This window comes from Coregonus clupeaformis, chromosome 20, assembly GCF_020615455.1.
Source record: "Coregonus clupeaformis isolate EN_2021a chromosome 20, ASM2061545v1, whole genome shotgun sequence".
Lineage (NCBI taxonomy): Eukaryota > Metazoa > Chordata > Actinopteri > Salmoniformes > Salmonidae > Coregonus > Coregonus clupeaformis.
In genome coordinates this window covers 34552360-34574037 of record NC_059211.1, presented here as the reverse complement: position 1 = coordinate 34574037, position 21678 = coordinate 34552360, and the positions used below count along the sequence as shown (strand labels likewise).

Sequence of the window (21678 nt, the reverse complement as noted above, 5' to 3'; positions counted from 1 at the left end):
GAGCTAGTCGACCGCTAAATAGCCGGAATTCCTCTGTCACTGAGCTACAGATTTCAGGCCCATTCACTCAGCTCTCCCTGTTGCCTCTCGCTGTAGATCCGTTGGCTCCTGGAGGATGAGATCGTGTCAGCTCTGCGTCACTCCCGGGTCATCAGCTCGTCCACGCTACAGAAGGTGGCGGATCACGTGTTTCGCTCAGGCGGGCGACCACGCTGTCACTGTGAGGTCGTTCCCCTGCAGTTTGTTTTCGGCCCTGAGCAGTCCCTGGAAAAGTTCAAAGAGGTAGGCTGGGAGGGTGACCAGGAGGTGTGACAACTGTTCTTCCTTCATATGAGAGATGAATTTCTGTCGTTTTTTCTAGTGGGGTCAATACGTTTTTCCCATCATTAGGAACCTTGCATGTTTGTTGCACACCCAAGTTCTACTCTGTCAATTGCTTTTAAATAAGGAAAATTGGTATTGGAATTTCAGTTTACTTCCTGGATTGAGATGGAACTGATCCTTAACCCTTGAATCTTACCCTGAACAGGAGTTCCATAGCATGTCATTCTCAGGTTACCTGCTGAACAGAGAGCAGGACAACTTCCACTACATGTCTCTGAGTAGACTCCACCCACAGAGGATCCAGGCTGCTAAGAGGCTGTCTGAGAGCACTGTTAACACTGAGGGGGCGGGACAGGCCTCCCAACCCACCAATCACTGTGCTGATGTGGACGACAGTACCAGGGCTCTGTCCAATCATGGTGCACCAGGAAGAAGACCTGACCACGAAGCAGAGGTGGAGAGGGTGGAGCTAGACAGTGAGGTTTGTCAAACTTTTTGGGGGGAGGTTCAACCTAACCAACTAAACTCAGCAAAAAAAGAAATGTCCCCTTTTCAGGACCCTGTCTTTCAAAGATAATTCGTAAAAATCCAAATAACTTCACAGATCTTCATTGTAAAGGGTTTAAACACTGTTTCCCATGCTTGTTCAATGAACCATAAACAATTAATGAACATGCACCTGTGGAACGGTTGTTAAGACACTAACAGCTTACAGACGGTAGGCAATTAAGGTCACAGTTATGAAAACGTAGGACACTAAAGAGGCCTTTCTACTGACAAAAGAAAGATGCCCAGGGTCCCTACTCATCTGCATGAACGTGCCTTAGGTATGTTGCAAGGAGGCATGAGGACTGCAGATGTGGCCAGGGCAATAAATTGCAATGTCCGTACTGTGAGACGCCTAAGACAGTGCTACAGGGAGACAGGACGGACAGCTGATCGTCCTCGCAGTGGCAGACCACGTGTAACAACACCTGCACAGGATCGGTACATCCGAACATCACACCTGCGGGACAGGTACAGGATGGCAACAACAACTGCCTGAGTTACACCAGGAACGCACAATCCCTCCATCAGTGCTCAGACTGTCCGCAATAGGCTGAGAGAGGCTGGACTGAGGGCTTATAGGTCTGTTGTAAGGCAGGTCCTCACCAGACATCACCGGCAACAACGTGGCCTATGGGCACAAACCCACCGTCGCTGGACCAGACAGGACTGGCAAAAAGTGCTCTTCACTGATGAGTCGCGGTTTTGTCTCGCCAGGGGTGATGGTCGTGTCAGTCGTTCGCGTTTATCGTCGAAGGAATGAGCATTACACCGAGGCCTGTACTCTGGAGCGGGATCGATTTGGAGGTGGAGGGTCCGTCATGGTCTGGGGCGGTGTGTCACAGCATCATCGGACTGAGCTTGTTGTCATTGCAGGCAATCTCAACGCTGTGCGTTACAGGGAAGACATCCTCCTCCCTCATGTGGTGCCCTTCCTGCAGGCTCATCCTGACATGACCCTCCAGCATGACAATGCCACCAGCCATACTGCTCGTTCTGTGCGTGATTTCCTGCAAGACAGGAATGTCAGTGTTCTGCCATGGCCAGCGAAGAGCCCGGATCTCAATCCCATTGAGCACGTCTGGGACCTGTTGGATCGGAGGGTGAGGTCTAGGGCCATTCCCCCCAGAAATGTCTGGGAACTTGCAGGTGCCTTGGTGGAAGAGTGGGGTAACATCTCACAGGAAGAACTGGCAAATCTGGTGCAGTCCATGAGGAGGAGATGCACTGCAGTACTTAATGCAGCTGGTGGCAACACCAGATACTGACTGTTACTTTTGATTTTGACTCCCCCTTTGTTCAGGGACACATTATTCAATTTCTGTTAGTCACAAGTCTGTGGAACTTGTTCAGTTTATCTCTCAGTTGTTGAATCTTGGTATGTTCATAGAAATATTTACACATGTTAAGTTTGCTGAAAATAAACGCAGTTGACAGTGAGGGGACGTTTCTTTTTTTGCTGAGTTTAGTTTATTTCCATGCATCCTCTTTTATGGTCTTTCGAGCTGGATTAAGGTTTCCTATCTTTTTAATGTTTTATTTTTGAATAAATGCAATTTGTATGATTTAATGAATGGATGGATGAATGTGTATGAGTTTGAACTGAATTCATTATTATATATGTTACCTTCTTTCCCTCAATGTGCAGGGAGAAGAGAAGACGCCTGCCGTCGGGGCTCTTAGTGAATCTGGTAGTGACCCAGCCCAGGACCCCAGCAACCCTCCAGCCAAACCCACCCGGGCTGATTCAGAAGAGGGCCCCAGACCTCGGTTGAGCTCAGTCGGTGCCACCTCCACAGCGGCGGGGGATAGACCACGGGTGAGTTCTGTTGGTGCCTCCACCGGCCGACCCCGACTGAGCTCTGTAGGCAGAGGAGGAGAGGTGATGGGACCTCAGCTGAGCTCTGTAGGCTCCTCCTTCACGGCCATGGGGGATCGAGGCCAGCTCACCACCCCTCAACTCCAGCCCAGCACCAGCACCGACCGCTCCTCAGAATACACCACGTCCCCCAAGACCCCCTCCACAGTCAGCCTGGCCGAGTCGGTGCAGTCCACCACCCACAGTGAGTGTTCCTGTCCCCCAGAGCCCAGACCCAGACAACATCTAGGACCTTTAGTATTGAGATGTTACAGCTACACTGCTGGGTGGTGTTCAGTAGGGAGGATTTTTTTTTTAAACAAAGTGCAACAGGGAGGCTCGCTGTTTTGCAACGGTGTGATACTGAATACAAACCTGTGGTGTAGAATGACAGAAACTAATGATACATAATTACAGAAACCATTCACATGGTGGCTTCCTACAGTCCTGTATGTTTGCCCATACTGTGTTTTAATGGAACCATGCTGTGACCTGCCATATCTCCCTGCAGAGGAGAGATTACTATTTCAGTGATCATCAGCTCTTTGACTGTGTGTGTAAGTGTGTATATATGTGTATATGTGTGTGTCTGTGTGGAGTGTCTCTTACGAGGCTGGCTGTGTGACAGATACTGACACACCAATGAGGAGTGTGTGAGTGAGTGAATCTTCGGCAGTCTCTTAAGTCTGTTGGCTGAGCTGGCAGCTTTACCACGTGTCTACCCCTAAGGCTGTTTTTTCCCTCTCCCTCTCCATTCCCAAATCAACAGGCTGAGCTGACAGACATAATATTACTTGAGATGACCCCCCCCCACTCTCTTCTCTCTAGGGTACGTGTTCCAACACTGAGGTGGGGAGACTCCGAGGGCCTTCCAGAGTAGAGGCGGAGGGAGGAGGAGAAAGCCCTGAGGGTCTTAGTCATGTCTCTGACAGTCTAAGATAGTGGGCTTCTGGAGATGAATGTCTGCTACCTCAGGTGAATTTGTTGTGGTGTAAAACTGTAAAACCTGTCTCCTCCTCAGGTAGTGGGAAGCTGAGGCCCAGCAGAGTACAGAGTGTGGTCTCCAGTCAAGGCAGCCTGGACTCTGACATGCTGGGTAAGAGATGGACATTATAGTGATGATGATGATAGTGATGATCTTTATCACAATGATGATAATAATACCGATGGTGGTGACAATCATGATGATGATGATGCTGCTAATGAAAGCTAATAAAACATTTGTACCTGTATATTTGTAGGTTATGATGGTGGCAGCAGTGACTCAAGAGTGTGAGAGCCCCACTATGGAAGAACAAGAGTCCCAGTCCCCCCTGGTGCCTGACTTCTGGCTCATCGGTAAGATCCACCAGGACAGAGTAGAGGTGTACTCCCACTCCAGGTGAGAGAGGGGAGGGGCTTAGAGAGGACACTGATCCAGATCATAACTGCTGCTCACCTTCAGCCATTTAGAATGTTCAGTGTGCCATCTTACATGACACGATTGTTACATAATGATTCCATAATTTATTTATACAGGTTATTCTCATTGAGATAAAAATCTATTTAGTAAAAGAGACCTGTAAGATATATATATTCGTCATGGAATATTGTTTACAGGAGCTTCAACGAAGGGAAGGAGGACGGAGTAGGGGGGGGGGGAGGAAGAAGAGGAGGTGCCAGAGTACTTACGGTTGCATCAGATGGTGGTGAGGAAGATTGGGGAGATCTGCCGTATAGTCAATCAGGTAGGTTACACTCCTTTATGTGATTGTGATCCTCTGTTTGTTTGACCTTAATAAAAACGTTTCAATTGTTCGAAAAAGGTAGGTTACACTCTCACCCATGAAGACATTTCTGCCATTTTAATGCTTATATATAGAGTGTCCACCCATTCTGCCCAGAGTGGGTGAAAACGTGCTTTGGTGATGAAATTTTACTTCCTTATGTTATCAAATACATTTTACCAAGACAAATATGATTATTCATGTTCTGAATCGTTCGTCTTTCTCTAACATATCATTATCGGATTTCATAACCTAATGCATCTGATAATAAACACCAAACTCGGTTGACATAGCAGTGCAGGTTTCTCTTAAAAACTTTTGAGGATTTTACATCTTGTGGTGGTCGTCTTCAAAGTTGTTTCCGTGGGTCGCAAAAAGCTAAATTAGCATGACACAAGCTGAATAAAATAAAATAAAAATGTAAATAAAAAGCTTGGTATAAGCTCAGTGCTCCGTTGACATTTCAGAGATACATTTGTTTTTGTGAGAAATCTTTCAACTTAATATGAAAAGCGTATACTAAAATATGAAAATACTACATGTCATGTCTGGAAATCAATATACATCTTACATCTTACCTCTATTGTTTTATGTCCTGTTGATTCGAGAAGAAAGATGACGAGTTCAATGGGAAAGTGAGCCTGTCAGCTAGCCATGCAGCCTTAATTCTTGCAGAGAATCCACCTAGATGATGCGATGCAATTTTTCAGATTTTTGAACATCTTTTTTTTCTTTGACCTCCATTGATTTAGTCACCCTAATTCTGGCCATCCTACAAGGGTAAAACCACCAATAACTTTTGAACTGATTATGATAGAGACATGAGGTTTGCACCATTGGCTTTCTTAGAGGATTCTCAAAATTAACATAGTATTTTACCCATTGGTCAAAAAATTATTTTTGATTGGACACCCTATTACAGTGGGGGGAAAAAAGTATTTAGTCAGCCACCAATTGTGCAAGTTCTCCCACTTCAAAAGTTGAGAGAGGCCTGTAATTTTCATCATAGGTACACGTCAACTATGACAGACAAAATGAGAAAAAAAATCCAGAAAATCACATTGTAGGATTTGTAATGAATTTATTTGCAAATTATGGTGGAAAATAAGTATTTGTTCAATAACAAAAGTCTCTCAATACTTTGTTATATACCCATTGTTGGCAATGACACAGGTTAAACGTTTTCTGTAAGTCTCACAAGGTTTTCACACACTGTTGCTGGTATTTTGGCCCATTCCTGCATGCAGATCTCCTCTAGAGCAGTGATGTTTTGGGGCTGTCGCTGGGCAACACGGACTTTCAACTCCCTCCAAAGATTTTCTATGGGGTTGAGATCTGGAGATGGCTAGGCCACTCCAGGACCTTGAAATGCTTCTTACGAAGCCACTCCTTCGTTGCCCGGGCGGTGTGTTTGGGATCATTGTCATGCTGAAAGACCCAGCCACGTTTCATCTTCAATGCCCTTGCTGATGGAAGGAGGTTTTCACTCAAAATCTCACGATACATGGCCCCATTCATTCTTTCCTTTACACGGATCAGTCGTCCTGGTCCCTTTGCAGAAAAACAGCCCCAAAGCATGATGTTTCCACCCCCATGCTTCACAGTAGGTATGGTGTTCTTTGGATGCAACTCAGCATTCTTTGTCCTCCAAACACGACGAGTTGAGTTTTTACCAAAAAGTTCTATTTTGGTTTCATCTGACCATATGACATTCTCCCAATCCTCTTCTGGATCATCCAAATGCACTCTATCAAACTTCAGACGGGCCTGGACATGTACTGGCTTAAGCAGGGGGACACGTCTGGCACTGCAGGATTTGAGTCCCTGGCGGCGTAGTGTGTTACTGATGGTAGGCTTTGTTACTTTGGTCCCAGCTCTCTACAGGTCATTCACTAGGTCCCCCCGTGTGGTTCTGGGATTTTTGCTCACTGTTCTTGTGATAATTTTGACCCCACGGGGTGAGATCTTGCGTGGAGCCCCAGATCGAGGGAGATTATCAGTGGTCTTGTATGTCTTCCATTTCCTAATAATTGCTCCCACAGTTGATTTCTTCAAACCAAGCTGCTTACCTATTGCAGATTCAGTCTTCCCAGCCTGGTGCAGGTCTACAATTTTGTTTCTGGTGTCCTTTGACAGCTCTTTGGTCTTGGCCATAGTGGAGTTTGGAGTGTGACTGTTTGAGGTTGTGGACAGGTGTCTTTTATACTGATAACAAGTTCAAACAGGTGCCATTAATACAGGTAACGAGTGGAGGACAGAGGAGCCTCTTAAAAGAAGAAGTTACATGTCTGTGAGAGCCAGAAATCTTGCTTGTTTGTAGGTGACCAAATACTTATTTTCCACCATAATTTGCAAATAAATTCATAAAAAATCCTACAATGTGATTTTCTGGATTTTCTTTTCTCAATTTGTCTGTCATAGTTGACGTGTACCTATGATGAAAATTATAAGCCTCTCTCATCTTTTTAAGTGGGAGAACTTGCACAATTGGTGGCTGACTAAATACTTTTTTCCCCCACTGTATATAGCAACAATAAAGTGCAGTCCTAGCCATTAGACCTCCCTCTCTCTGTCTAGTTGGCGCTGTTCAACCTCTAAAGCTATTCAAATGTCCACAGTAGCATACCACTTATAACAAAGCAATCACATTCTAAGTAGTATGCTAGTGTGGATATTCGAACAGGCACGAACTCTCTCCTCTATCTGTCTCTCCTCTATCTATCTCTCCTCTCCTCTGTCTCTCCTCTCTGCTCTGTTTCTCCACAGTGTCTGCTACTCCAAGACCTTAATGACAGCCACGTGTGTAACTCTCTCCTGGTGGCAGAGAGTGAAGAGGATATCTGGAAGAACGAGTCCCTGCACAGACTGAGACTGGCAAACTCTGACGGTTAGTCAGTCAACACTCACGATCACTATTATCTGCACACACTTATACACATGCTACAGACACACTTGCCAACTCTGACAGTCAGTTAGTTAGTCAACACTCACCAACACACACATACATAGTTCACCCTCCCCCCCAAAAAAAATATTATGGTAAGGAAACAAATGTCATTTAGAAATTTGGTCTAACTTTCTTTAGGACAGGGGTGGGCAACATATGGCCCACGGGCCGGATCCGGTCCACTAGCCATTCAATCTGGCACACAGGAAGTTTGAGTAAATTTTTTAAATATATTTTGGGTTTTTAAAAAACACCAGGCCACTCTTGAACGTCTAAACTAGATTTAAAGTATGTAGAAATTATAATGGATCTATATATTTACAAATAACTGTATTTGTCTGGCCTGCAAATTGCCCCTAAAATACTTGTACCCCCCTTTTTCTCCCCAATTTCGTCATATCCAATTTCGATCTTGTCTCATCGCTGCAACTCCCCAACGGGCTCGGGAGAGACGAAGGTCGAGTCATGCGTCCTCCGAAACATGACCCGCCAATCCGCGCTCCGTAACACCCGCCCGCTTAACCCGGAAGCCAGCCGCACCAATGTGTCAACTGACAACCGAGGTCAGCCTGCAGGCGCCCGGCCCGCCACAAAGAGTCACTAGAGCACGATGAGCCAAGTAAAGCCCCCCCGGCCAAACCCTCCCCCTCCCCCGGACAACGCTGGGCCAATTGTGCGCCGCCCTATGGGACTTTCGGTCACGGCCGGTTGTGACACAGCCTGGGATGGAACCCAGGTCTGTAGTGACCCCCCAAAGCACTGCGATGCAATGCCTTAGACTGCTGCGCCACTCGGGAGGCCCGCTGAATTTTGTTTATCCCGATATGGCCCTCGAGCCAAAATGATTTCCCATCCCTGCTTTAGAAGGGCTCTCCAATAAATTTTTGCAAACACCATAAACTTAATGTGCATCATATGTATGCCCTTGATGGCACCAAGTTTGTCATTGTACAGTACACAAGTTAATAATGCATTGCACTTTCTTGGCCCTGTGAGCTCCAAACTGTCGCAGTGATAATGGAGCACAATCAATACAGGGCCAAGGAGAAGGAAACTCACTCACACTCTCTCTCTCTCTAACGTACGCAAGGTTACAGGGAAGAGCATCAGTGACAGGCCAGTGAAGTATGCTTGGAGAGGGGAGCAGTGGGAACGCTCATTAGATTAACTTTATATTTTATGGCAGCCGTTAAGCCAGAATTACCAACTGTAATTTCCTAATATCGCTGATTGTTTTGCTCCAGTGTGTGTAAATGAATTGGATCCTGTAGAGGGTATAGACATCAGAGAGGGCTTGTTGTTTGTGACTGCAGTGCAATAACATAATGTTACTGGGGAAGGGAAGAGGCTCCCAGAACAAATTGTGCTGTTTCTTTTCCTGGCTGGCGTCACACTGAAATGCGTCCTCCCTCTCTCCTCTGCAGTTGTGGTTGTAAATTATTTTATCTCTCTCTCTCTCTCTCTCGCTCGCTCGCTCGCTCCCCTCTTCTCCACCCACCAGCAGATTACAATGCAGAGGAGACCTACCAGCCGCGGGACTACCTTGCTGCCACCATGCAGTTCATCCCAGGTCACTTTGCCTGTGAGGTGGTGTGGAGCACTGTCATCCACATCCACCCTCGCCTCAAGATGGGACCCAACATGGGTGTGTCCAGGGGTAAGTCAGTGCCACTCGCAAAATATAGAACAAAAATGTGTTTGGGCATGCAGAGAAATAAAGACCACTGACAGAGTAAGACGTAATGTCTTCATGACCATTAACAATAACATGTTGATCCTGAATTGTACTTTAAATATGCCAAAATTACTATACATATGACAATTATGTGGAAATGATGATGAATAGGAAAATTAATGAGTTCCTTTACTTAAAGGAGCAGTGTGGTCAAAAACATGATTTTTCTGTGTTTTATTTATATTTCCACACTATGAGGTTGGAATAATACTGTGAAATTGTAAAAATGTTGATAATGCCCTTTTAGTGTAAGAACTGTTTGAAAATACCTCCTGAAATTTCAGCCTGTTTGCATGGGTGGGGGTTTTGGACGGCCTGGTGACGTCACCAGGCGATATAAGTTAATAGACTAATAACGAAGAGAGTTTGCCCTCCTCTCTGCCAATAACAGTTAGTTTTCAGGTTACATATCCCTCCCATTACGCTCCTCCAATTAGGCCCTTAACTCAGGCCACTCCTACACAGTCCTAGCAATATTTTTGCTTGAGAAATTGCTTTTTGCTAAGAAGCTATTTTTGTTTCTTTTTGACCATTTTAATTGGAAGAAAATCACAGTACTTAATTGTTACCCACAAATAATTTGAAATTGAGATAACAACTGCTGCGTTGGTCCTTTTTAAAATACTTATCATTTTAATATGATGGATTCAATACAATCAGTGTCAGTATAATTGAGATGGTTTGCTCAGTAACTTTATTTGTGTTGAAAGACTCTCTTCTCCTCTCCATATCCCAGCTATCCAGGCTCTGCTGTCAGTGCTCAACGCCATGTGTGTGGTTAACAGGAAGAGCATGTTTGTCTATCAGGAGCGCACCACCAAATCAGTCTTCTACCTCCGGTTAGCCCTGGTGCCCCCCTTATTCTTACGCCACTGCCTCCCCTCTCATTGTAGAACAGTCCCACCTCTTCATAGGCACTTATCTCTGCTGCATCCAACCCTGCACCCAAAGACTTGTTGAAAGAATTGAGTTGAGCATGCCAATTCTTGATTATGCATCTTAAAGTTCCCTCACCCCCAACATATTCCCATGATCTCTCTTCTTCCCAGACTTTCTGAGACGTCACAAACAGGGAAGTACTCTGACCTGGATGGCAACCTGCGCCCCATGTCTCGCTGTGTCGGCCTCGCCCGGAGCCAGGAGCCCCTCTTCTCTGAGGACCTCACGGTACAGTAGCACACTTACAGAGGGTTTCTCTATTGGTCAACAAGAAACTGTGGCCCTGAAGAACCATTAGGGCTCTATACTCTGAGGATCCCAATATACAGTAGCTCATAGTGGATTTCTCTATTGAAGTGTAGGCAGCTGTGGCCCTGAGAAACCATGAGGGCTCTGAAGTGGTGTCACCACTACATGATTTATCTGCTGTTCCCGGAACTGTGGTAACCTGCCCTTGGGTTAGAGAGGATTGTGGGTTGTTACTGTCAAATATCTGCAGTGGTCTGACGTGTGTCTGCGTGTGTGTCTTTCTGTGCGTGCGTGCGTGTGTCTGTGTTTTACTCCGTCCGTCAACAGGGCTCCCGGTCATTTCTGGAAGGTGCTCGGCCAGTGGGACAGGTGGACAAACACATCCTGTTGCTGGTGCATGGAGTGGGAAGTGCTGGTAAGACAGGGATTTGGAGAGAGAGGGGAAGAGAGGGGCTCAGGGGGCTCGGGGAACATTGGGACAGAATCCTGCAGTGTATGGATTGTGAGCAGAGGTAGCATAATGAGAGATTGACTGAAGGAAAGGGCTGAGGCTGGAGTTAAAGACTGAAGTTAGGACTAAGAAACCTCTCAGTGCACCTCTGTGTCACCTCTCAGTGCATTCCCACTCTGAGATAAATGTGCCCACACTACTGTCCTCCTGACAAACTTAAGAGTAAAATATATTAATTGTGGGTTGCAAATAGTGTGAACATTCTGTACGCTGTGCTGCAGTACCTCTAACAGCGTGCTAGATGGCACTGTTGATCTTGCTCCATCTAGCTCTGCCCAGGCTTCATCTATGACGTCAGCTGTTTCTCTCTGAAAGTCTTTCTGAGCTTCAACAACAAGAGTGACTTATTAAAATCTTCCCAAGTATTTTTTCTCTCCCCCACAACTGTTCATACAGCTCAACTTCTTTATTTATGAATTCCTTTGTTTACAGAGAGTTGAACATTTCTTGAAGTGTGTGTATGTGTTTCTATGCAACGTTTGTTTCTAAGGCTCCAGATACCATTTGTATGTCTCAGTGTCCAGAATGAAGGAAGTTAGCGGTAGTTTCGCGAGCCAATGCTAACTAGCGTTAGCGAAATGACTGGAAGTCTATGGGTATCTTCTAGCATGCGCTAGCGCTTCAAACTGCACGCAGAGACCCACAAGTTCATATGACGCTGGGGAAGTAGATAAAGGGCCTCATTGCCAAAATCCCGAAGTATCCCTTTAAAGAAGCAGCTGTTGTAGAGATGAAAAGAGGCAGCCGAGTCAGGTCTGAGGCCAGGGTGACAGGCTTTAAAATCTGACCTCTCCTCATCTCCTCCCCATCATCTGCACTGATGGGAAAAAGACTTGACAGGTGAAAACAGTATGGTGGACGCTCATCATTAGGCTGGCTTTCACCTGGTCAGAGCGATGAAGCAGAGGAGGTGAGGAGAGGATGGGTTTTTTGGGGGGCAATTGGAAAAGAGCCATGGTTTGAGGTCTATTCTCCTGACCCCTGCCTCTGCCTGGTCTGCAACACAGGTCCGGAGATCACAGATGAGCTGGTGAAGGTTCTGAAGAAGCGTCTGGATGAGACAACCCTGGACATCATCACCATCATGCTGGGCAGGAACTGCAAACTCACCCCCGCTGACGTGGAGGTAAATGATTTGGTGCATTAGCGTCACTTATTCCTTTGATGAATCAAGTTTGGGTCATTCTGTGGTGGGGAGGGGCTAGTTCAAATCTAGCTACTTCCAACCCCAGAAGTAGAGTTGACTTGTACACATGCGATGTGGTTCTGAATCTCTCGTGGAAAGACCACGTAGCATTACACAGTATTTAGTAGGAATGGGAGAGACATGGTGGTTGATTATGTGTTGATGTTCTCCCCTCAGTTTATCCAGCCGTCAGGCTCTCCAGCCACTGAGGTGATGGAGTTTACTCTACCGCAGTGCTTCATTCCCTGGACCCATGCTGTGGCCCACTACCTCAGGCAGAACCTGCTGATCTTCCTCCACATCCCCAAGTACACAGACAGCTACGTAGAACACCACTTCAAGGTAGGCTACACCACTAGTATACTATACTACACTAGTACACAGACAGCTACGTAGAACACCACTTCAAGGTAGGCTACACCACTAGTATACTATACTACACTAGTACACAGACAGCTACGTAGAACACCACTTCAAGGTAGGCTACACCACTAGTATACTACACTGCACTAGTACACAGACAGCTACATCAAACACTACCACAAGGAAGGCTACAGCCAAGCCTACAGACAGTAGGGGCAAAATCCAGAAGTGAAGGTGTGTATATAATGTCCCACCTCAATCTAAACCGACTTCTGTCCCTCCAACATTTTCTGGTGGGCTCGGGTTGGCTGGGCAAAGCAGAACACGTTACCAGATTCAGAGAAAATAGATTTGGCCGGAATAGGAATGCCCGTTTGCCATGGTAGTCAACGCAGATTCCGCCGCTGTAATAAGTGCGACTGGAAATGTTTTGGTGCAAGTGTCCGAATGCAGGGTAACATTACTCACAGCACAGTGTCTAAGATTGCCTTAGGATGCAGCTTTAGACTCATATCGGAATGGTCTGACCTACAGTTTATGGCAGTACTGTAGCTACTAGGTGAAAAAGTATTGTTTTACAGAGATGTATCTGTCAGTTTAAAGGATGGTAGAAGAGGACCATTCAAATTATTCAAGTGTGACATTCAGTTCCCTATTTACTTAGACAAGTTTCATTTTGATGTATGAAATCAGCTCTCCCCAAAATGTGCTGACTTCTTCCTTCTCTTTTGTTTTGTCGTTGGGGCTAATTATCTTTCTCTCTCTCTCTCTCTGTCTCTCTCTCTCTGTCTGTCTGTGTGTGTGTCTCTCTCTCTCTTTCGCTCTCTGTCTCTCTCTCACTCTTCTGTGTGTGTCTCTCTTTCTCTCTATCTCACTCTGTCTGTGTGTCTCTCTTTCTCTCTTTGTCTCTCTCTCTCTCTCTGTGTGTCTCTCTCTCTCTCTCTCTCTCTCTCTCTCTCTCTCTCTCTCTCTCTCTCTCTCTCTCTCTGTCTGTGTGTGTCTCTCTTTCTCTCTATCTCACTCTGTCTGTGTGTCTCTCTTTCTCTCTTTGTCTCTCTCTCTCTCTCTCTGTCTCTCTCTCTCTCTCTCTCTCTCTCTCTCTCTCTCTCTCTCTCTCTCTCTCTCTCTCTCTCTCTCTCTCTCTCTCTCTGTGTGTGTGTCTCTCTTTCTCTCTCTCTCTCTCTCTCTCTCTCTCTCTCTCTCTCTCTCTCTCTCTCTCTCTCTCTCTCTCTCTCTCTCTCTCTCTCTCTCTCTCTCTCTCTCTCTCTCTCTCTCTCTCTCTCTCTCTCTCTCTCTCTCTCTCTCTCTCTCTCTCTCTGTGTGTGTGTGTGTGTCTCTCTCTCTCTCTCTCTCTCTCTCTCTCTCTCTCTCTCTCTCTCTCTCTGTGTGTGTGTCTCTCTTTCTCTCTCTCTCTCTCTGTATGTGTGTGTGTCTGTGTGTCTCTCTCTCTCTCTCTCTCTCTCTCTCTCTCTCTCTCTCTCTCTCTCTCTCTCTCTCTCTCTCTCTCTCTCTCTCTCTCTCTCTCTCTCTCTCTCTCTCTCTCTGTGTGTGTGTCTCTCTTTCTCTCTCTCTCTCTCTCTCTCTCTCTCTCTCTCTCTCTCTCTCTCTCTCTCTCTCTCTCTCTCTCTCTCTCTCTCTCTCTCTCTCTCTCTCTCTCTCTCTCTCTCTCTCTCTCTCTCTCTGTGTGTGTGTGTCTCTCTCTCTCTCTCTCTCTCTCTCTCTCTCTCTCTCTCTCTCTGTGTGTGTGTCTCTCTTTCTCTCTCTCTCTCTCTGTATGTGTGTGTGTCTGTGTGTGTGTCTCTCTCTCTCAGCACTACTTCAATCAGAGCAGTGAGCTTCCTGACTCTGATATCTACCTCTACAATAAGCCTGGGGGCCAGGGGACCGGAGGTAAAGGTAATGACGTTTTCTCTCTCTCTTTCTCGTTCTCTCATGTCAGCTATTCCTGCACACACGTCTCTCTCTCACTCTCCATGTTTTCAGTGTGTGCACATGTTTTTTTAAGCTGCTGACTTAGGGGGAGGGATATCACGTGTTGTGCTGACAGCCTCTTTCCCTATTTCTACCTCCCACCACATTAAATAAATGCACAGCAAATGATCACTGCCTTGCCTTGCAATACTAATAAACACTAAGCTGATTTATCCTGTTCTGCTAAGATGCTAGGGGTACAGAATGTTCATTTCTCTGGTTACTGCTACAGTCATTCTCCAAAGGTGACTGGACAGTCAGACTCTCCAGCTTCCATATGCAGTGTGTGTTGGTGTGTCGTGGTAACTTGGCTTGCAAAAAACTAGTCTGAATAAGAATGATCACCTGTTGTGTTTTGCATTACTCTGTTCGAGGATCAGATATTATTTATCTGTTGACAGGCAGCACATACTATTGTCACGTGTGTGTGTGATATGTTCTCCTGTCAGTTATGATTAGCCTATAGTAAGACAATACTCCAGTTATGATTAGCCTATAGTAAGACAATACTCCAGTTATGATTCGCCTATAGTAAGACAATACTCCAGTTATGATTAGCCTATAGTAAGACAATACTCCAGTTATGATTAGCCTATAGTAAGACAATACTCCAGTTATGATTAGCCTATAGTAAGACAATACTCCAGTTATGATTAGCCTATAGTAAGATAGTTATCCTGTTCCTTATATAGTGTGTTGACAGCTACAGTATAATGAATTACATTTTCTACCTATATTATCCCCACCGCATTCCTGTTGTTATAAATCATGTTTAAAAACCGGTGGAATTTAATAGTTGCTGATATTTCACTTAAACTGACCTCTTTCTGTAGTGTCAGAATCAAAGTACCAAGGCTGATGTTCGTTCAAGAGGCTTTTTTCTCTCCAGTGTACGTCCCAAATGTCAACCTATTTCCTATAAAGTGCACTACTTTCGACCAGAGTCCATCAAAACTAGTGCACTATAAAGGGAATAGGGTGCCATTTGGGACGAACACAAACCAGGCCTTGCATTCATTTCCCATGCAGTCTAACTACTTTTTAATTGCTGCGAAGGGAAGCTCTGACTTCATCTCATTAATTTGAAGAGTTGCACAACAAGGTGCTTAAGGTATTTGATATTAGTTGATCCCTGCCCGGCGTGAGATAATTATGTCAGGTGCAGACTGCTGCTCAGGCAGTTAGAGCAGTTTTTAGTCTTGCACTGTTCTATTCCACTGCCAGCTAATTAAGAAACTGTTTTCTAATGTTTGCCACATTAATCTTGTCAAAAACTCAGAGCCTAAAATACACATGTCTACTGTGCTTGAATACCAAGGACTGCTTCAGTGATTCCATCTCAGAGAGCTAATAGACAGTTTTATTGCAGAATGCAGACAGAGACATTTTCCTCTTACTAATAGCTGTGCACAAAGGCCCTGTGACAAATAACTCCTATTATAACTCATTACATTTACATTTTTGTAATTTAGCAGACGCTCTTATCCAGAGCGACTTACAGTTAGTGAGTGCATACATTTTCATACTGGCCCCCCGTGGGAAACGAACCCACAACCCTGGCGTTGCAAGCGCCATGCTCTACCAACTGAGCTACACTGTATGTGCTAAAATAGTAGCAATGTCCATGGATAAAGGATAAAGTAAAAGAGTGGAGTGCCAGGCTAGCTCTGGTCCAGGGCATAAGTGCGGATCGTTAATGCTGAGCCTTCCTTCAAGCCTCACTAACGCCCTAGACCAGAGCTAGTGGAGGCCCAGCAGAGGGTCTCCTGGACATTGGAGTTTAATTGGTAGATCAATTAGAGATAGGGTTGCAAAAACAGCTGGGAATCTGAAATCCTCTGACCAGTATTTTTGGAAAATCTGTGCATTTTGGGAAAGTTAGCGGAACCCTTTGCAACCCTAATTAGAGATGATGTTATGATGCTGTTCCACTGACTCCCTGTCAGTCACTCCTCATCATTTTTTTTCAGTTTGCACTACTTTGTACACAGTTTGCAACTTTCCATACATTTCATTAGCAGTTGATGCACCATCTGGTTTTCAGAAGGAGCTGATGAGAAACTCCTCTCATAGCATACAGTGCCTTCAGAAAGTATTAACACCCCTTCACTTTTTCCACATTTTGTTGTGTTAAAGCCAGAATTTAAAATTGATTAAATTGCAATTTTTTGTCACTGGCCTACACACAATACCCCATCATGTGAAAGTGGAATTATGTTTTTAGAAATCTTTACAAATTAATAAAAAAATGAAAAGCTGAAATGTCTTGACTCAATAAGTATTCAACCACTTTTTTTATGGCAAACCTAAATGAGGTCAGGAGTAAACATTTGCTTAACAAGTCACATAAAAAGTTGCATTGACTCTCTCTGTGTGCAATAATAGTGTTTAACATGATTTTTTCATGACTACCTCAGTCGAGCAGTGAATTTCAAACACAGATTCAACCACAAAGACCAGGGAGGTTTTCCACTGCCTCACAAAGAAGGGCACCTATTGGTAGATGGGTAAAAAAACAAAAAAAAAACAGACATTGAATATCCCTTTAAGCATGGTGAAGTTATTAATTACGCTTTGGGTGGTGTATCAAGACACCCAGTTACTACAAAGATACAGGCGTCCTTCCTAACTCAGTTGGCGGAGAGGAAGGAAACCGCTCAGGGATTTCACCTTGAGGCCAATGGGGATTTTAAAACAGTTACAGAGTTTAATGGCTGTGATGGGAGAAAACTGAGGCTGGATCAACAACATTGTAGTTCATCTACAATATTAACCTAATTGACAGAGTGAAAAGAAGGAAGCCTGTACACAATAAAAATATTCCACAACATGCATCCTGTTTGCAACAAGGCACTAAAGTAATACTGCAAAAAATGTGGCAAAGCAATTAACTTTTTGTCCTGAATACAAAGTGTTAGGTTTGGGGGCAAATCCAATAAAACCCATTACTGAGTACCACTTTCCATATTTTCAAGCATGGTGGTGGCTGCATCATGTTATGGGTATGCTTGTAATCGTTAAGGACTGGGGAGTTTTTCAGGATAAAAAAGAAACTGAATGGACCTAAGCACAGGCACAATCCTAGAGGAAAACCTGGTTCAGTCTGCTTTCCACCAGACACTGGGAGATGAGTTCACCTTTCGGCAGGACAATAACCCTAAAAGACGAAGCCAAATCTACACTGGAGTTGCTTACCAAGAAGACAGTGAAAATCTATGGCAAGACCTGAAAATGGATGTCTAGCAATGATCAACAACCAATTTGACAGAGCTTGAAGAATTTTGAAAAGATAATGGGAAAATGTTGCACAATCCAGGTGTGGAAAGCTCTTAGGGCCCGATTCCGATTTAGGAAATTATGCCTTTCTTACGCATGCCTTTCCTACGCACTTCTCAGTGGTTGGTATTCAGAGTTACCTTATGAAGGTGTGTAACAGGCTTCGCAGGCGTGGTTCCCTTGCGCATGCTGAATAAATGTAATTCAACCACTGAAAAAACCCTCCCACTTGCTGACGAACAGATTTTCTCGTGGAGTTTTCATTCAATAGGGTTTTCAGTACATTTATCTTAAGCCATCCCTTTAAATACGGTGTACCTTTGAGTTAGAATTTTGTCGACAGACTCAATAAAATATATCAAGAGAACAGGTTCAGAATATTAGGGATCAATGAAAGAAAGCCATCTAAATATATGCATATTCGTCTCCGTTTCAGCACCAATAGGTAGATTTAAAAAAAGTATATACTCTGATCTTGTAGATTATTTAGGGTTAGAAAAGTATTTATGAATAATAAAAAAAACAGGTTTGAGAGCCTTTACGCATGATAGAAAGAAAAGGGTGGTTTGAGTCATTCTGAAAATTGCAACGTTCAGTTCTTTAACCCATGGTAATGTTGGAAGATTAGTGTACATATAATTATAATAGGGAGACTAGTGTACAATAGTATGCTATACCCTTGTCTATTGCCAGCACTAACCATGGAACTGTGTGATGAAACAGCTAAGTATTGGATATGTGTTGTTATTAGGCCTGTTGACGGTCAATACTGAGTGGCGCAGTGGTCTAAGGCACTGCATCGCAGTGCTAGCTGTGCCACTAGTGATCCGGGTTCGAATCCAGTCTCTGTCGTAGCCGACCGCGACCGGGAGACCCATGGGGCGGCGCACAATTGGCCCGGCGTCGTCCAGGGTATGGGAGGGAATGGCCGGCAGAGATGTAGCTCAGTTGGTAGAGCATGGCGTTTGCAACGCCAGGGTTGTGGGTTTGATTCCCACGGGGGGCCAGTATAAAATAAAAATAAATAAATAATGTATGCACTCACTAACTGTATGTCGCTCTGGATAAGAGCGTCTGCTAAATGACTTAAATGTGTATTGGCTAATATTTAACATGATAGAAACAGGAGAGAGCATGTCTGGGTAGCCTATAATTAAGACATTCGAGAGTGCCCATCCCTGCAAGTTAAAAGGCTGTACAATTTAAATGATGCGTAATGGCACAGCATTTCATAAACTTTACTGTGGGAAAGTTGATGTGATTCAGTTTGCTGCCATATGACTGGTTTCACCTTTGTCTCCAGCGATTATAAGGTAAAATATTTCTAAAACAAGTGTAATTTTATATTAGCAATTCCCTTATCCAAACAGATTACTAATTTACCTAGCTCTTATCAAGTTTTAAATGAATGCATGGAGAATGGTGTTATTTATATCGAAAAAAAATAAAGTAGATGCTTTTTCCACTTGGAACTGGTAGGAACACTAGACCTTATTCATAATTTCCTTGCACGTAAAGGTGGTGGAATTATGAGGGAGTGAAGTCAAGGTCAGAATACGGCGTATCTGTAGACACACCTCCGCCACACGTTCATTTATTCCATCTCCACCCAAAACGAATAGCAAGTGAATAGCACGCTATTCTCATGCTTAAGTTCAATGTTAGAATAGAGAGAAAAGTGCATAAAAAGGAATTCCATTCCATTAACGCCGGCTAAACTCGTGTCATAATCGTGCTCTTAGAGATTTACCCAGAAAGACTCACAGCTGTAATCGCTGCCAAAGGTGCTTCTACAAATTATTGACTCAGGGGTGTGAATACTTATGTAAGTTAGATATTTCTGTATTTCATTTTCAATAAATTAGATACAGTGAGGGAAAAAAGTATTTGATCCCCTGCTGATTTTGTACGTTTGCCCACTGACAAAGAAATGATCAGTCTATAATTTTAATGGTAGGTTTATTTGAACAGTGAGAGACAGAATAACAACAAAAAAATCCAGAAAAACGCATGTCAAATGTTATACATTTATTTGCATTTTATTGAGGGAAAAAAGTATTTGACCCCTCTGCAAAACATGACTTAGTACTTGGTGGCAAAACCCTTGTTGGCAATCACAGAGGTCAGACGTTTCTTGTAGTTGGCCACCAGGTTTGCACACATCTCAGGAGGGATTTTGTCCCACTCCTCTTTGCAGATCTTCTCCAAGTCATTAAGGTTTCGAGCCTGACGTTTGGCAACTCGAACCTTCAGCTCCCTTCAGATTTTCTATGGGATTAAGGTCTGGAGACTGGCTAGGCCACTCCAGGACCTTAATGTGTTTCTTCTTGAGCCACTCCTTTGTTGCCTTGGCCGTGTGTTTTGGGTCATTGTCATGCTGGAATACCCATCCACGACCCATTTTCAATGCCCTGGCTGAGGGAAGGAGGTTCTCACCCAAGATTTGACGGTACATGGCGCCGTCCATCGTCCCTTTGATGCGTTGAAGTTGTCCTGTCCCCTTAGCAGAAAAACACCCCCAAAGCATAATGTTTCCACCTCCATGTTTGACGGTGGGGATGGTGTTCTTGGGGTCATAGGCAGCATTCCTCCGCCTCCAAACACGGCGAGTTGAGTTGATGCCAAAGAGCTCGATTTTGGTCTCATCTGACCACAACACTTTCACCCAGTTCTCTGAATCATTCAGATGTTCATTGGCAAACTTCAGATGGGCCTGTAAATGTGCTTTCTTGAGCAGGGGGATGTTGTGGGCGCTGCAGGATTTCAGTCCTTCATGGCGTAGTGTGTTACCAATTGTTTTCTTGGTGACTATGGTCCCAGCTGCCTTGAGATCATTGACAAGATCCTCCCGTGTAGTTCTGAGCTGATTCCTCACCGTTCTCATGATCATTGCAACTCCACGAGGTGAGATCTTGCATGGAGCCCCAGGCCGAGGGAGATTGACAGTTATTTTGTGTTTCTTCCATTTGCGAATAATCGCACCAACTGTTGTCACCTTCTCACCAAGCTGCTTGGCGATGGTCTTGTAGCCCATTCCAGCCTTGTGTAGGTCTACAATCTTGTCCCTGACATCCTTGGAGAGCTCTTTAGTCTTGGCCATGGTGGAGAGTTTGGAATCTGATTGATTGATTGCTTCTGTGGACAGGTGTCTTTTATACAGGTAACAAGCTGAGATTAGGAGCACTCCCTTTAAGGGTGTGCTCCTAATCTCAGCTCGTTAGCTGTATAAAAGACACCTGGGAGCCAGAAATCTTTCTGATTGAGAGGGGGTCAAATACTTATTTCCCTCATAAAAATGGAAATCAATTTATACAATTTTTGACATGCGTTTTTCTTGAGTTTTTCTGGGGGGGGGGGTAGAAGGATTACTTTTATACTATCCCAGGTATTCCTTAAAGAGGTAGGGTTTCAAATGTCTCCGGAAGATGGTCTGTAATGAAAATTATAGACTGATCATTTCTTTGTCAGTGGGCAAACGTACAAAATCAGCAGGGGGTCAAATACTTTTTTCCCTCACTGTATATATATTTTTTTGTTTTCTTGTTTTCACTTTGTCATTATGGGGTGAGAAATAAAATCTATTTAATCAATTTTGAAATCAGGCTGTAACACAACAAAATGTGGAATAAGTCAAGGGGTATACTTTCTGAAGGCACTGTATCTGATGATAGCAGAAGGTAATTACATTTACATTTTAGTCATTTAGCAGATGCTCTTATCCAGAGCGACTTACAGTTAGTGAGTGCATACATTTTCATACTGGCCCCCCGTGTGAATCGAACCCACAACCCTGGCGTTGCAAACGCCATGCTCTACCAACTGAGCTACATCCCTGCCGGCCATTCCCTCCCTTACCCTGGATGACGCTGGCTAATTGTGCTCCCGGTCGCGGCCAGCTACGACAGAGTCTGGATTCGAACCAGGATCTCTAGTGGCACAGCCTTAGACCACTGCGCCACTCGGGAGATGTATTAAGGGTATGTCTGTCTATCTGTCTCTCTGTCTGT

The 21678-nt window shown here is 44.5% G+C and overlaps 1 protein-coding gene across 1 annotated transcript in view; it reads left to right on the top strand.

Annotated features, from left to right (window-relative positions):
• Positions 1 to 21678, top strand: part of LOC121532969 (KICSTOR complex protein SZT2) — a 119354-nt gene that overhangs the window by 47431 nt on the left and 50245 nt on the right. Inside the window, exons 36-49 of the mRNA XM_045205815.1 lie at positions 97 to 282; positions 530 to 805; positions 2519 to 2933; positions 3750 to 3824; positions 3970 to 3998; positions 4360 to 4455; positions 7261 to 7381; positions 8946 to 9098; positions 9913 to 10015; positions 10226 to 10343; positions 10692 to 10779; positions 11883 to 12001; positions 12239 to 12403; positions 14236 to 14320. Coding sequence (XP_045061750.1) covers positions 97 to 282; positions 530 to 805; positions 2519 to 2933; positions 3750 to 3824; positions 3970 to 3998; positions 4360 to 4455; positions 7261 to 7381; positions 8946 to 9098; positions 9913 to 10015; positions 10226 to 10343; positions 10692 to 10779; positions 11883 to 12001; positions 12239 to 12403; positions 14236 to 14320 — 2029 coding nt within the window. The remainder of the gene's footprint in view (positions 1 to 96; positions 283 to 529; positions 806 to 2518; positions 2934 to 3749; positions 3825 to 3969; positions 3999 to 4359; positions 4456 to 7260; positions 7382 to 8945; positions 9099 to 9912; positions 10016 to 10225; positions 10344 to 10691; positions 10780 to 11882; positions 12002 to 12238; positions 12404 to 14235; positions 14321 to 21678) is intronic.